Here is a 12,902-nt window from a genome sequence, read left to right as displayed (position 1 = left end):
TGAATTTCGCGCCTTTTTCGACAAAGTTGTTTGACTTTGACGGGCTATAGTGTGTCATACCACAGATTATATAATAGTTCTTACGATCATACTAAAATTAGGTTAATTTTACGGTTTAAATCACGTGTGTGTCACTCGCGTGAGTTGTTTCGGAGAGCAAGTCTTAATACCTACTTAGTTCGGGAAAAACGGCGTCTTTTCTGTTGACATTACATAATTTAACGTCCTAGATCGTTTTTAGGGTTCCGTACCCAAAGGATAAAAACGGGACCCTATTACTAACTCCACTGTCCGTCTGTCTGTCTGTCACTAGGCTGTAACTTACGAACCATGATAGCTAGACAGGTGAAATTTTCAGACGATGTGTTTCTGTTGTCGCTATAACAACAAATACTAAAAAGTACGGAACCCTCGGTGGGCGAGTCTGACTCGCACTTGTCCGGTTTTTCTAAGGCTTTTATCATACAACTTTTAATAAGTAGGTTTTAACATGCCTATAAGGATAAAGTAATATAATTAGGCTTAAAGTCCGTTTATTTTATGATGTTAATAACACATAGGTACTAAAAAAGTTTAAACCCTTTTCATGATTATATCCCGTATATTGAATTTATAATACATCATAACATTCATAACATCAATATACGCGATACAACATACCGTTTTCATGGTTTTATTTCATAAATAACTATCGCGGTAACCGAAGACAATAATGATATTGAATACAATTTTTTTTCACTTTTCTGAGTAATTGATATGACAGCTGAATCCGATGAAAATTTAATAAAAATAGCATAATTTAGAACATGACGCCTGTTGACGTTGACGGCTTTTCTTTTCTAGTGAACATAATTGTCTGCCTAGACTTGAATTTATTCAATTTACGCATTTAATATCACGGAGAGCAGAAACAGTAAACTTTGATATTTAAGTATATATATTAAATACGTCTTTTCATTATTAAATACTTTTAAGTCAGGGTTCTCAAACCTTTTTTTACCAGATGGTTACGGCCAGGCCCTTCTCTCCCGATTCAAATAAAGACTTGCTGACTGGAATCGGTCCACGGGTAGTTTTGAGGCCCTGGCTTTAAATAATATGCTACAATACCCGTGTTTAGAACGTAGGTAGTGTGAAGAAGAAAACTCATAGTCGGACTAAGCTAACTCAAGTGTGGCTACCATTAGTTTGGCACTGACATAAACTCTATCGAGTACGTAACTTACTTTCTATGTATCTCGCTCGTACTATGTCTGTGAAGTTGGCATATCAAAGTTTAGCAGATCACGATCTTATTGGAGTTCTATTAGCATGCAACATAGTTCTAGAGTTCCTGATACTTTTTAGCAATAGGTCTGGCGTATTTATCGTAAAAACCAATACTGTGGAATTTCACAAAATAATATGCTAAGTTCACACAGCATATATATCATTTTGTTACAAATGGGATTAAAAAAATATTCTAGCCTCGACCGTCGACACAATCATTGTAACCAAGAGTTCCTGTCATATTCATCGATGAGTTCAAGCGCAGGGGGACGAATCCGAAATACAGCTTGCGTAGCAATAAATATGAATATAGGCTAAGTACAATCTCGCACAAACTCGCCAAAACGGAAAGATCAGTATACTACCTAGGACCTTCCGTGTATAATCGGTTGCCAAGCACAGTACGAAATGCAGCATCCGCCCAAAGCTTTAAAAGTAGACTGAAGTCGTGGCTCGAGGAGAATAATTTTTATAATTATCAAGATTTTTTCAATCTGCCTCTTGCAGTATAAATAATATATTTTTTTGTAATTAAATATATATAATGTATTTTAATAAATTAATTAATTAATACTTAAAAATAAGTACTCAAATATACCAAATGTGAAATAATCTAATAATCTAATTATGTATTGACCTATAACTGTGTGTTATGAATAATAAATTTCATTTCATTTCATTTCATTTCATTTCATTTCATTTCATTTCATAGAAAAGGCATCTCTGAGTACATCCATTACAATATTTATCTATTTTTTTTATTATATGCAGCAGGCATCGTAAACTGCGAGCGAAATCCATTGAAGTACTAGGGTTGTACGAGTAACTGGTTGTCATACGTCATTTCAATGGATTTCGCTCGCAGTTTACGATGCCTGATTATATGACATGCTAAGTTCAGTAAATGTATGTCAGTTTTGACACTGTCAGTTAAAAAAACAACACTATAATAATTAGAAACTGTTACCTAGACTGACATGGGTCTATGAGGAGTGGTTATTTGCAAGTTTAAATATTTTATGTATGTATTTTAAATATTGACTAAGTACATACGGATGTCTAGCTTAGGTAATTAATTTAAATCCTTGAACTAAATATATTTGCTCATGAGGAAATAATTAAGGTATTAGTTTATTGGCGTATTTTCCTTTGACATCTATTGAAACGGTTTTTATAAATTATTATCTTTATTACATGATAAGAAATAAGGTTTTCTTAAGGGAAACGCGTAATACCGCAAAAAGAAAGTAAGGTCAGCCAGGCCATTTGCAATTATGGGGCAAATTCAACTATATAATTTAAAATACAAGAAAAGTCTAGAGTTAAGTATTTAAATCCACTTGTATTCTTGATACTTGTATTTCGCCAGTCATGAAAGAGAGTTCAGGAGGATATACCGGGTGTTTTCTGTAACAGGAGCATTAAATTAAACTGTAGGCTGTACTCCTCAAACTGACCAATATTTGTTCAGCAACTTTTAAAAATAACTTGTGTTTTGATTTTTATTACACTAAAGTTTATTCTAAAACGCAATGTATTGAAAAATTAGTTATGACTTATGTTTAAAGGGTGACAAGGAACGTCAAACACACAGATGGCAGCGTACATTGAAAATAATATTTAATTAGTATGAAAAAGATATAATCTAAAAAATTCATAATTTTAAAAAGTTGCTGAACAAATGTTGGTCAGTTTGAGGCGTACAGCCTCCAGTTTAATTTATTGCTCCTGTTACAAGAAATACCCGGTATAATATAGGATTGATTCAATATCTAGGTATACTATCGATTACGAAATAACGAGCACAATACAAATAATAAAAAAAATACGGATGGAATAACTTCTCGCGTGTTAAGAAATTATCTTTTAAGTACTTTGTGCTGATTAACACACGTTTTATACTCGCAATTAACCCGGTTTACAAACACATTTGCATAATTTTGTAAATGTTCTCAATAAGAGCGTTTAATTAAACAAATAAGTACATGGCGTATCGTTGACAAACTTTAGCGCTGTTACAGATTTCACAATTTGTTATAGTTTTGATATTGTTATGATACGACTTTGAGATGATTCGCAGTGCACCTCGCGCGCATCATTAAGCGCGAGCCATTGTATCATTATTTTCATTCGTTTATATGCATGACTGCATTATAAATCTATTCCCAATAGTTTAGACTATCCATTTCTGCAAACTACTCTCTCAGATTTTATCAAATTCGATTCCGAACAGCAGGCGTATTATGGAGAGCTTTATCCACGTGATAAAAATAACTGTCACGTTTTAACTCCGCGGGATAGAAAGTGACGGACACCGTTTTATCACACTGTCACGTAGACAAAAACGACCATCATATCCATACCGACTATGATGGTCTTTTAAAAATACATTTAGCTATCTCTTATAGTTTTTGGGGTTCCTTGATTTTTTTATTAATTTATTTATATATTAATATAACGACATACGTTATATCAATATGTATTCATTATATTCTTGCCAAAACTGCTGCTACGTTAAATGCGAGACACACCCAGGTTTTATACAACTTCACCCATTAAATTTATCTTAAAAAATAAATGAAACGTCCTGTACTTACCTGTAAATAACAGTCTTACGGCCAAATTCAAACAATGCTTAATAATATGTCATAACATTACGATACAGATTTGTCAGTGTCAAAAGTGACGTTTTGGTTTTGACACACGGTATCGTATATCTGTGACATCTTATAAGTAGTGATGTACCGACTATTGATTTGGTCGACTAGCCGACTAGCCGACTAATCGGCGCTCGGATGGCCGATTAGTCGGCCGACTAGTCGGCTAGTCGGCCAAATTCATAAATCATTATTTCTCTTTAAAGTTTACATTCAGATGGTCACTGCAGCAAGTTAGGATGCATTTGTATAACAATTTTCTAGCTCCTTTTTTTTAATACTACGTCGGTGGCAAACAAGCATACGGCCCGCCTGATGTTAAGCAGTCTTCGTAGCCTATGTACGCCTGCAACTCCAGAGGAGTTACATGCGCGTTGCCGACCCTAACACTCCTCTCCCTCGAGCTCTGGCAACCTTACTCACCGGCAGGAACACAACACTATTAGTAGGGTCTAGTGTTATTTGGCTGCGGTTTTCTGTAAGGTGGAGGTACCTTCCCAGTTGGGCTCTGCTCTAGATCTGGAATGACATCCGCTGTCCTGTGCCCTACCACACAAAGCGAGATGTCATTCATAGTACCCATACCTCTCTTTTGGACGTAGATTAAGGACATACCCGGGTCCATTCCGGGTCCTTTCGTCGTTTTAGCTTTTTGCGCGTAATTTAATGCATTTTATTTCACATTTTAAGCAATTAAATTACAATTTAACCAAGGAAATGCATATGCTACGAGATATTACGGCATCAAATATTCTAATAAAAAATATTTCCTTCAAATACAAACTTTATGCATGAATAAGCCAATTGCCATTTGAGCATTTTGAGCAAAATAGACTTTCCTTAAGAGACTCGCGTTTTGTGAGGTTGTTCTAGTAATTTAATTGAAGACGCCTCAAATAATAAAAATTACATAGGCACTGTAATAAAACGTTTGTAATTGTCATTGAATGACAATATTCCATGCCATTGAATGACAATATTCGTATGCACCCTTAACAGGTATAAAATATAATTAATTTAATTGAATAAAATGGAAATTTTATCAAATGTATTTGCTGTTTATTTAGTTTATGACCTGTGTTTCTGTAACTAATAAAACGCCGACTAATCGCCGACTACAAATGTGGCCGGATAGTCGGCTTTCCCGACTAGTCGGTACATCCCTACTTATAAGCGTTGTTCGAATCGGGCCGTTACCCGCATACGTACTCTAGGTTGCTCAACTAATCTAATTGTTGATAACCACACCATTGTAACCATTCCAATTTTGAACCCAATCGCTTTACTAATAAAACTATTCAAAATGGCGTCATAAAAATCATAATGGTGCTACAACAGCTGACAAGGATCTGAGTATGAACTAGATCTAATAATGTATAGTCGGGATGTATTATAAATTCAATATACGCGATATAATCCGTTTTCATAGTTTTATTTCATGAGTAACTATCGCGGTAACCGAAGACAATATAATATATAGTCTAATACGGCATAGTCATTTCTTATTATTATACACTTGTTGTTGTCAATAATGACATTGTCAAGTACTGCCATAGACAGTAGACAAGATGGCGCTGGTCGCTGCTGCAAAGGCTGCGTTCAGCTTATGGTTGGGCCGTGTCGTACGGCTGCGATCGTGACCCAAAATGGTCCCGCCGAAAGATCAGCGCTGACCTTCGGTTCGGCATTATGCTGAGGCGAGACCATTTCGTGGTAAACTTCAACTCCTATCTATTTTATAAGTTCCTATAGCTTTAGTATACTTTTGTATGTAATTTTAGTTTTAAGTTTATCACGAATAAAACATTTGAATTTTAATTTGAATTTAATAACAAGTCTAAAATCTTGATCCAACCAGATGGATCCAGGGATGGTTGCGAATGTAGGTGTCTCTTTGAAAACATTCATTGTAATCATGATGACTCATGAAGGTCATGGTTCAAAGAGGTTCTTGGCTTGTGTAAAGGGGCCCACTGATTACCAGTCCGCCGGACGATATCAGCCTGTCAGTTAATCGCAAAAGGATAGTTTTTATCTCGACAATCTTCCCTTAAGAGGGTCAAAAGCGGGGTGAAATTGAGATAATTAATGAATTGCCTGATAATTTTAGTTTAAGTTAGTCTTAGTTTAAGTTAGATAATAATATTATAGCATAATTTTTTATATGGACTATTGTCTGAAATAGTGATATTTTTTTTATTTATAATTTGTGTAAGCAATTAAGTATATGCTCAAATTGAATGATTGCCATTAGACTTTATCCAGGTGCTATTCTTACTATAGCTGTGGTTACTAAGTCCACGCAGACGAAGTCGCGGGCAAAAGCTAGTTATATGTAATATCCACGTCTAGCACCTACAACGCAAGCCTTATTGAGCTTACTGTGAAGCTAGGTCGATGTATGTAAGATTGTCCCATATATTTATTTATTTATTCTTTATACATATTCCAAAACTATCTCCTTACATGCATTAATAAAGGAGAATACCAATACTCAGTATACGATTTGAATTTAGAATATTCTCTTTATTATCTAGGGAATATTATGTAGGGAATCCCCAGCGTATGAGTATTAACGTAGGTATTGAACTTTCCAAATACCTTTAAGGGGGCCGTTTTGCATTTAACAATTTGATACGGGTTCGATCTTCTTTTGACACGACCTTGACCGTGAGCACCAATCAGAGTTAACGGCTCACGCTCATTGGAGGAAATGCAATCAGAAGTCTTTTCAATAGTCATTTCGTTCGCACTTATTGGTGCGCGTGAGATGCCCGGAGGCCTACGATGACAATAAAATTGTTGATAACAATCGCCAATCGAAATTTAAATAATGTATGGAAATAGTCACCAGTCACATTCATATGACTTTATATAGCATCTGTCATCCCAACACATTTTTTTCCTTTCGTTTGGCGTTTGTCATCTTCGCTAGGCCCTTTGATAACACGACTCAGTCGTATCAAAATAAGATCAAAACGATATCAAATTTAAAAATAAAATCAGCCTCAAAGCTTTAGGGATTTGATGCGGGAATTCCGACTGACGTGCGATCTCATCTTTAATTATCATGAATCCCTTTTAAAGTATGCGTTAGTATTGTTTTCCTTATAGGTATACAGACGTATTATGACTATAAATATAATTATTATAGTGGAAACAATGTACATAGCTTATGCCTCCTGCTTGCGTCGTATTCCTTAATGTTGAGGGTCGTGACCTCCATTTTGTATCACTTTCTCTCTTACGATCTTTCTACATCTGTTTCTGTCTTTGGCGGTGTGGAGAGCCATGTGAACTGTGGAGTTAAGAGCGATACGGATCTGGTCAGACCAAGGTATTGAACTGCGTCCACGTCCAGGCCTTTTCCCTTCCACTTTGCCGGTCATAAAGAGCTTTTCGAGGTTGCCACCGTCTTTCCTTGCAATATGACCGAAGTATTCAAGGACTGCGTAGGCATTCGGATGACAGCCGCGACAAAATTTTGAGTTCTCGCAATATGTAGACGTTAGTTCGAAATGCTGTCGAGGGGATACGGATCATCTTTCCCCAGCACCACATCTCGAAGGCGTCAATGTGTTTGCGGTCAGCAGCATTATTTAAAACCGACTCCCTACAAAATCTTCAATAGGACGGGATCTTGTTTTATGTATTTTCCTCCGTTTTTAAGAAAGTGGCTGGTCCAATTTGGAAAATTATTTTAATATTTGAAATTTCGCAGATTTCGTTGTTTGGATAAAAATGGTACTCAACATCAAAGATGTTAACACTATGACGTTGAGTTTAGCTTAAATTGTTATATTAGTAACTAATATACTTGTAGATGGAATATTGTAAATTAAATTATGTATGATTTGTTTCAGATTCTCCAAAATGTATCTACAAGGAAGTAGAAATACTTGCCTGGTGGTGGCGGCTTTTATTTTATGTAAGTAAATCATTTATTTTATTACGAGATGCTGGTAATCGTAAGTGATTTCGTTGCGTACTAAGATAGTAGGTATTTAGTAATGAAATTGCGCATTAAATTACTTTCATCGAAGTGTCTGAGTAAGCAGCACAAGCATCCAAACGGGATAAAGGTATAGCCATTGTTATAAGAGCAGAATAATTATAAATAAAACCTAGAAATTCATTACCTGGCAGTGCGGGAGGATTACCAAACACTTTATACCATGTTTCCGCTGGTGAACAAAGAAACTGCATGTTCGTCCTCCGGCAAGTCAGCTGTTACAAGATGACTTATCACAGGACAGTCAGTGGAGGGGGGGATAATCCTGTACTCTCTTTATGATTCTCAACTTGATACTCACTACTCACTAAAAATATAGATAATATTTTCATGTTTTTTTTTCTTCATTTATTTGGAGCATTGGCAACACGGCCATTGTATGTTAAAACACAAAATATGGATAGTATAGAAAGGATCGCAATCTCTTATGGCAGAATTGTTGTAAAAGTGACCGCGTTAAGCTTTAAATAATAGTTCCTAATCTTTCCGGTGGCGCTAGTTAGGCTCTGGGACATGAGTATAACATGAACCATATAAGGCAACAAATAACCCGACCAAATTACGTAGGTTGTTTTTGGTAGTATTTCGGTGTATGGTGGCGCCGCCTAATTACTGTTTTTTGATGGACACTTTTCATACATAGAGATTTGGCTCCTTTATACAGTCTCCATGACACAAAACAAAAAAAGGTGTCACCCATAAGAGGCCGAAAGTATTTTTAACGAAATCAAATATCAATTTATACAATTCAAATGTCTTAATAGTTGTCTTAAACGCTGGACATTTTTTGCCTTTAATATATCACTACAAGTACAAATAAACAACAATCTCTGTAAATTTAAATATTATCATGTTATCACTGACACGTGAAAAAAGTGAATGAAGCTGTCAGCAGTGTCAGCGAGTATTAAATTTCTATTTGTGACCAACTGAAAATCACGTGAAAGAGGTGATACTACAAGTAACTACTGAACCTGCTCATCACATTTCACGAGAATCGGTTTAGAATTGTAAAGGAGAACCTCCGCACGTACGAAATTAAGCAGTTTGCAGGAGTCAAACCTTCGCTAACGCTTCGGTCAATAAGTTGATACAAAACTCGCATAAAACTTTTATTAAATGGGTTATTATATTATGTATGGAGTGAGGACTCTGAGCTTACTTATATCTATATTTGAAGCCTTATTCTTATATATGAAGCCGATGGTCCTGGGTTCGAACGCCGGTAAGCGCATTTATTGGCAAATGGGAATACAACGAAATCGACTTACGCCTCCCCTGCCGCTGACGTAGGTCGCGGAGAGCTGCAGCTTGCAGTCTGCAATGGTCCGCTAATGCGAGTTCCTGTTGAAGCTCCTCGTAATGGAGCAAAACAAGTCGAGGTCAACTTAATTTAAGGTACTGTCGTTTTAATACATTTTATATGTCAGAGTCTCACGGTAATTTTGTAAACAAAAGAAACCGAAAAGTTAACATAACATATTGTAATATCGCTCGCAGACGTATTTGAAAGCATTAAGGGCTTATTTTGGGATTACTACAAGTTGTAATGAGTAAGTATATTCTGCTAATCTCCCTATACAGTACTTGCAATAATTGATCAGTTATCTTTATGGGCAAAAAAATTAAATTATATAAAAGAACATTTAAATGTTATTTTTTAATGACATACATATAAAATATCTGATAAGTCTATCCCAAAATTGGGTTCGTATAGGTATATTCCTCCTGCCATCGATATGCAGATGTCGTGGACTTAGGTGTCCTGGACATAGTAGTTCTCGACTCAGTCGTAGTACTCGCACGAGTTGTAGTCTCCGACGTGGAAAAGCAAGGCCAGTTGTACAGAATATTCCAGTCATGGAACGGGGTGGAGGGATGTTTGCACTTGTACTCGCAGATGTTGTGGTACGTGGTGTAGTCGTTGGCGCAATATTCGAAGACCGGTTTGCAGCCGCACGGCCCACGTGGGCTCGCTACCGCTAGCCCTAACAGAAACACTGAAATGCAAGCAAAAATTATAAAGAATTTTTATAATCTCCCTATACAGTACTAAGTACATTATAAGTGGTCAGTTACCTTTATGGGCAAAACATAAAAAGGAAAAGAATAGAACATTAATATTTTTTAATGTAATATAATGTCATGCACCTTAATAATTTGATAAGTCTATCCATTAATTGCATTACTAACTGTATGAGGATAATCCTCCCACTGCGATCGATGTGTAGTTGTCGTGGACTTAGGTCTCCTGGACCTAGTAGTTGTCGACCCAGCCGTAGTACTCGCACGAGTTGTAGTCTCCGACGTGGAAAAGCAAGGTCCGTTATACAGAATATACCAGTCATGGAACGGGGTGGAGGGATGTTTGCACTTGTACTCGCAGATGCTGTGGTACGTGGTGTAGTCGTTGGCGCAATATTCGAAGACCGGTTTGCAGCCGCACGGTCCACGTGGGCTCGCTACCACTAGCCCTAACAGAAAACTGAAATACAAGTTTTTTTTTATATAAATTTAAACTTGCAAAAAATATAGTCATATTTTTTGACTATGGACTAGAAGCAAGGAATTAGTGTTTTTATTTTAGCACTGTGTGTGTATCTTTGTGTCGTGTGTGGGTCAATTTTCATAAATTTTGCGAAAATATCAGTCAGTTTACAGTTTTTTGTTACATTTTTATTAACCATGTATCCGTTTTATTCGATGCTTTTTCTTCATCAAGATATCATAAAGTATAAATACGTATACTCTGCAAGTTACTTGGATTTTAATCGGGTTAAACTTTTTGGATATTTTCCATAGGTCAAGCAAAAATGACGCAGCGACGCAACGCAATTATAGAAGGCAATTTTTATGCGAAAACAAAACGTAGTCAGTTTAGTTTCCCAAGCGTTTTCTTTGATATTGCAACTATTTAAATAACATAATTTTTACTTACCAATACTAAGCGCCAATATTGTCGTCATGTCTACCTCGAGCACTGCTACAGTAGAGATTAATTAAATACTATTAGACAATTTTAATGGCAATTGGTGTGACTAATCTGTATACGTACACTCAGGCATTATCACATATAGAAAATTAAAATAAGTAAGAGCGAAAATCTGTTTCTGCGATATATGTACTTCGGGTAGACTCAACTATGTGCAAATATTATGCCGGTAATCGAAACTAAACTATCGTGAGACCTAATATTGACTTCGGTTACCGCGATAGTTACTCATGAAATAAAACTATGAAAACACTATCGTGAGACATATTAACTTAGCTAACTTAGCGGTTTCACTCACGTATTATTATGCCGGTAAGTAGGCAAAAATCTGTTCTGGACTAAACGCCCTGTGAACAACATCGTGTTCCGTTACTTCATACATAACATGTATGTATGGCATACGGTGGTTGTTATTTTTTTTTAATAATTAAATAACAACCCCCGTATACCATAGTTACACGTTCAACACACATACTTGTGAACTTGCCAGAATAATATTTCCATGCTACGCTATTTTCAGGCTACCTCGATGCCATCTAGCCATAGATGACATTTATTTAACACTAACACACTCAATGAAATATTTGTGTAACTAATATGCATGTACGTACGTAGTTTCCTTTTTTTAAAGATTTTTTTTCTTTCCATGTTGTTAAGCAGAGACCAAACTCTATGGCAGAGACTAACCAACCTTTTCCAAACCTTAAACTTTGCCTTTTTCTAACAATGAGAAATGTCAAAATGACTGATAGGGACAAATGATTCTCAACGGTTTGTTAGATTTAAGATTTGACGAACGTTTTTATAACACCATCATTACAAAAATACTAACGAGGGGAATAGGCTTTTGGATTCGTTATATCAACAGTGGAAATTCCAAATCTAGTAAGAAACAAACGCATAAGATTACTCAAAGGAGCAAAATAATAAACAAATTAAGTTTTTATAAAAATCGGTAAATCCATATCCCATTAAGGTGTTCCTTAGATATTATATTATACTTTTCGGAAAAATATTATTTACACCAATAAAATATAATATAATATCACCTTACGGCATTTGAAGTTTCCGCTGTTTATATATTGGCGGACGAATCGAAGCTAAGCGAATCGCTCATCCATGAAAGGTTTTAGCATTTGAAATAATGTATTATTAAATGTTCGAACTTTTAATCGCACGTAACATAATTAATTAGTTTATCCATTGAATGAATCACCGTACATCGCCAAGTAGCGGGGTCCGGTGGTAGTTGTACTAATACTCCTCCGTTTAGTTGTTTTAAATGTAGTACTCGCACGAGTTGTAGTCTCCGACGTGGAAAAGCAAGGTCCGTTATACAGAATATACCAGTCATGGAACGGGGTGGAGGGATGTTTGCACTTGTACTCGCAGATGCTGTGGTACGTGGTGTAGTCGTTGGCGCAATATTCGAAGACCGGTTTGCAGCCGCACGGCCCAAGTGGGCTCGCTACCACTAGCCCTAACAGAAACACTGAAATGCAAAAACATACAATATAAATATATGTTAAAAAAAATTGCAGAAAATATGACGAAGCAACATTTTGACCCCGACGTACGGGTTCGACGTACAAAGCAGCTTTCTTTTTCGTAATCGGGTCAGTGTTAATTAGATAATAGAAAGAATAAAGAGAAAAGTGCCACGAAATGGCCTCATCCCAGCATGTTGCTGGCGACTTCCATCGCTGATCTTCCGATGAGATCATCGAGTGAAAAAATACAGAATAAGGATTTATGCGCGAATTTTTACATATTTCGCTTAGCGGTAAAAAAAAAATACGACGTTTGTGGCAAACAAGTATACGGCCCGCCTGATGGTAAGCAGTCACCGTAGCCCATTGACGCCTGTAACACCAGAAGTATTACATAAGTATGAAGTTATTGGTTGTATATATTACGTTTGTGTCCCTATAACGCGTTCCCCCGCAGCGTCGTAGTTACTGAGTCGAATTTC

At 36.3% G+C, this 12,902-nt stretch overlaps 1 protein-coding gene and 1 long non-coding RNA gene across 2 annotated transcripts in view; one reads left to right on the top strand and one right to left on the bottom strand.

Annotated features, from left to right (window-relative positions):
• The window catches only part of LOC134754793 (uncharacterized), a 111,043-nt gene that overhangs the window by 20,437 nt on the left and 77,704 nt on the right, over positions 1 to 12,902 (top strand). The window contains exon 2 of the mRNA XM_063691161.1: positions 7,790 to 7,854. Within this exon, the coding sequence (XP_063547231.1) occupies positions 7,800 to 7,854 (55 nt within the window). The 5' untranslated portion in view covers positions 7,790 to 7,799. The remainder of the gene's footprint in view (positions 1 to 7,789; positions 7,855 to 12,902) is intronic.
• Positions 9,727 to 10,950, bottom strand: LOC134755498 (uncharacterized). Its single transcript, XR_010129051.1, has 2 exons — positions 10,877 to 10,950; positions 9,727 to 9,938 (listed from the first exon to the last, which is right to left on the bottom strand). It is a non-coding gene; the product is annotated as an uncharacterized LOC134755498 (long non-coding RNA).

This window comes from Cydia strobilella, chromosome 2 (genome assembly GCF_947568885.1).
Source record: "Cydia strobilella chromosome 2, ilCydStro3.1, whole genome shotgun sequence".
Lineage (NCBI taxonomy): Eukaryota > Metazoa > Arthropoda > Insecta > Lepidoptera > Tortricidae > Cydia > Cydia strobilella.
This window is presented reverse-complemented; position numbering and strand designations above follow the sequence as displayed.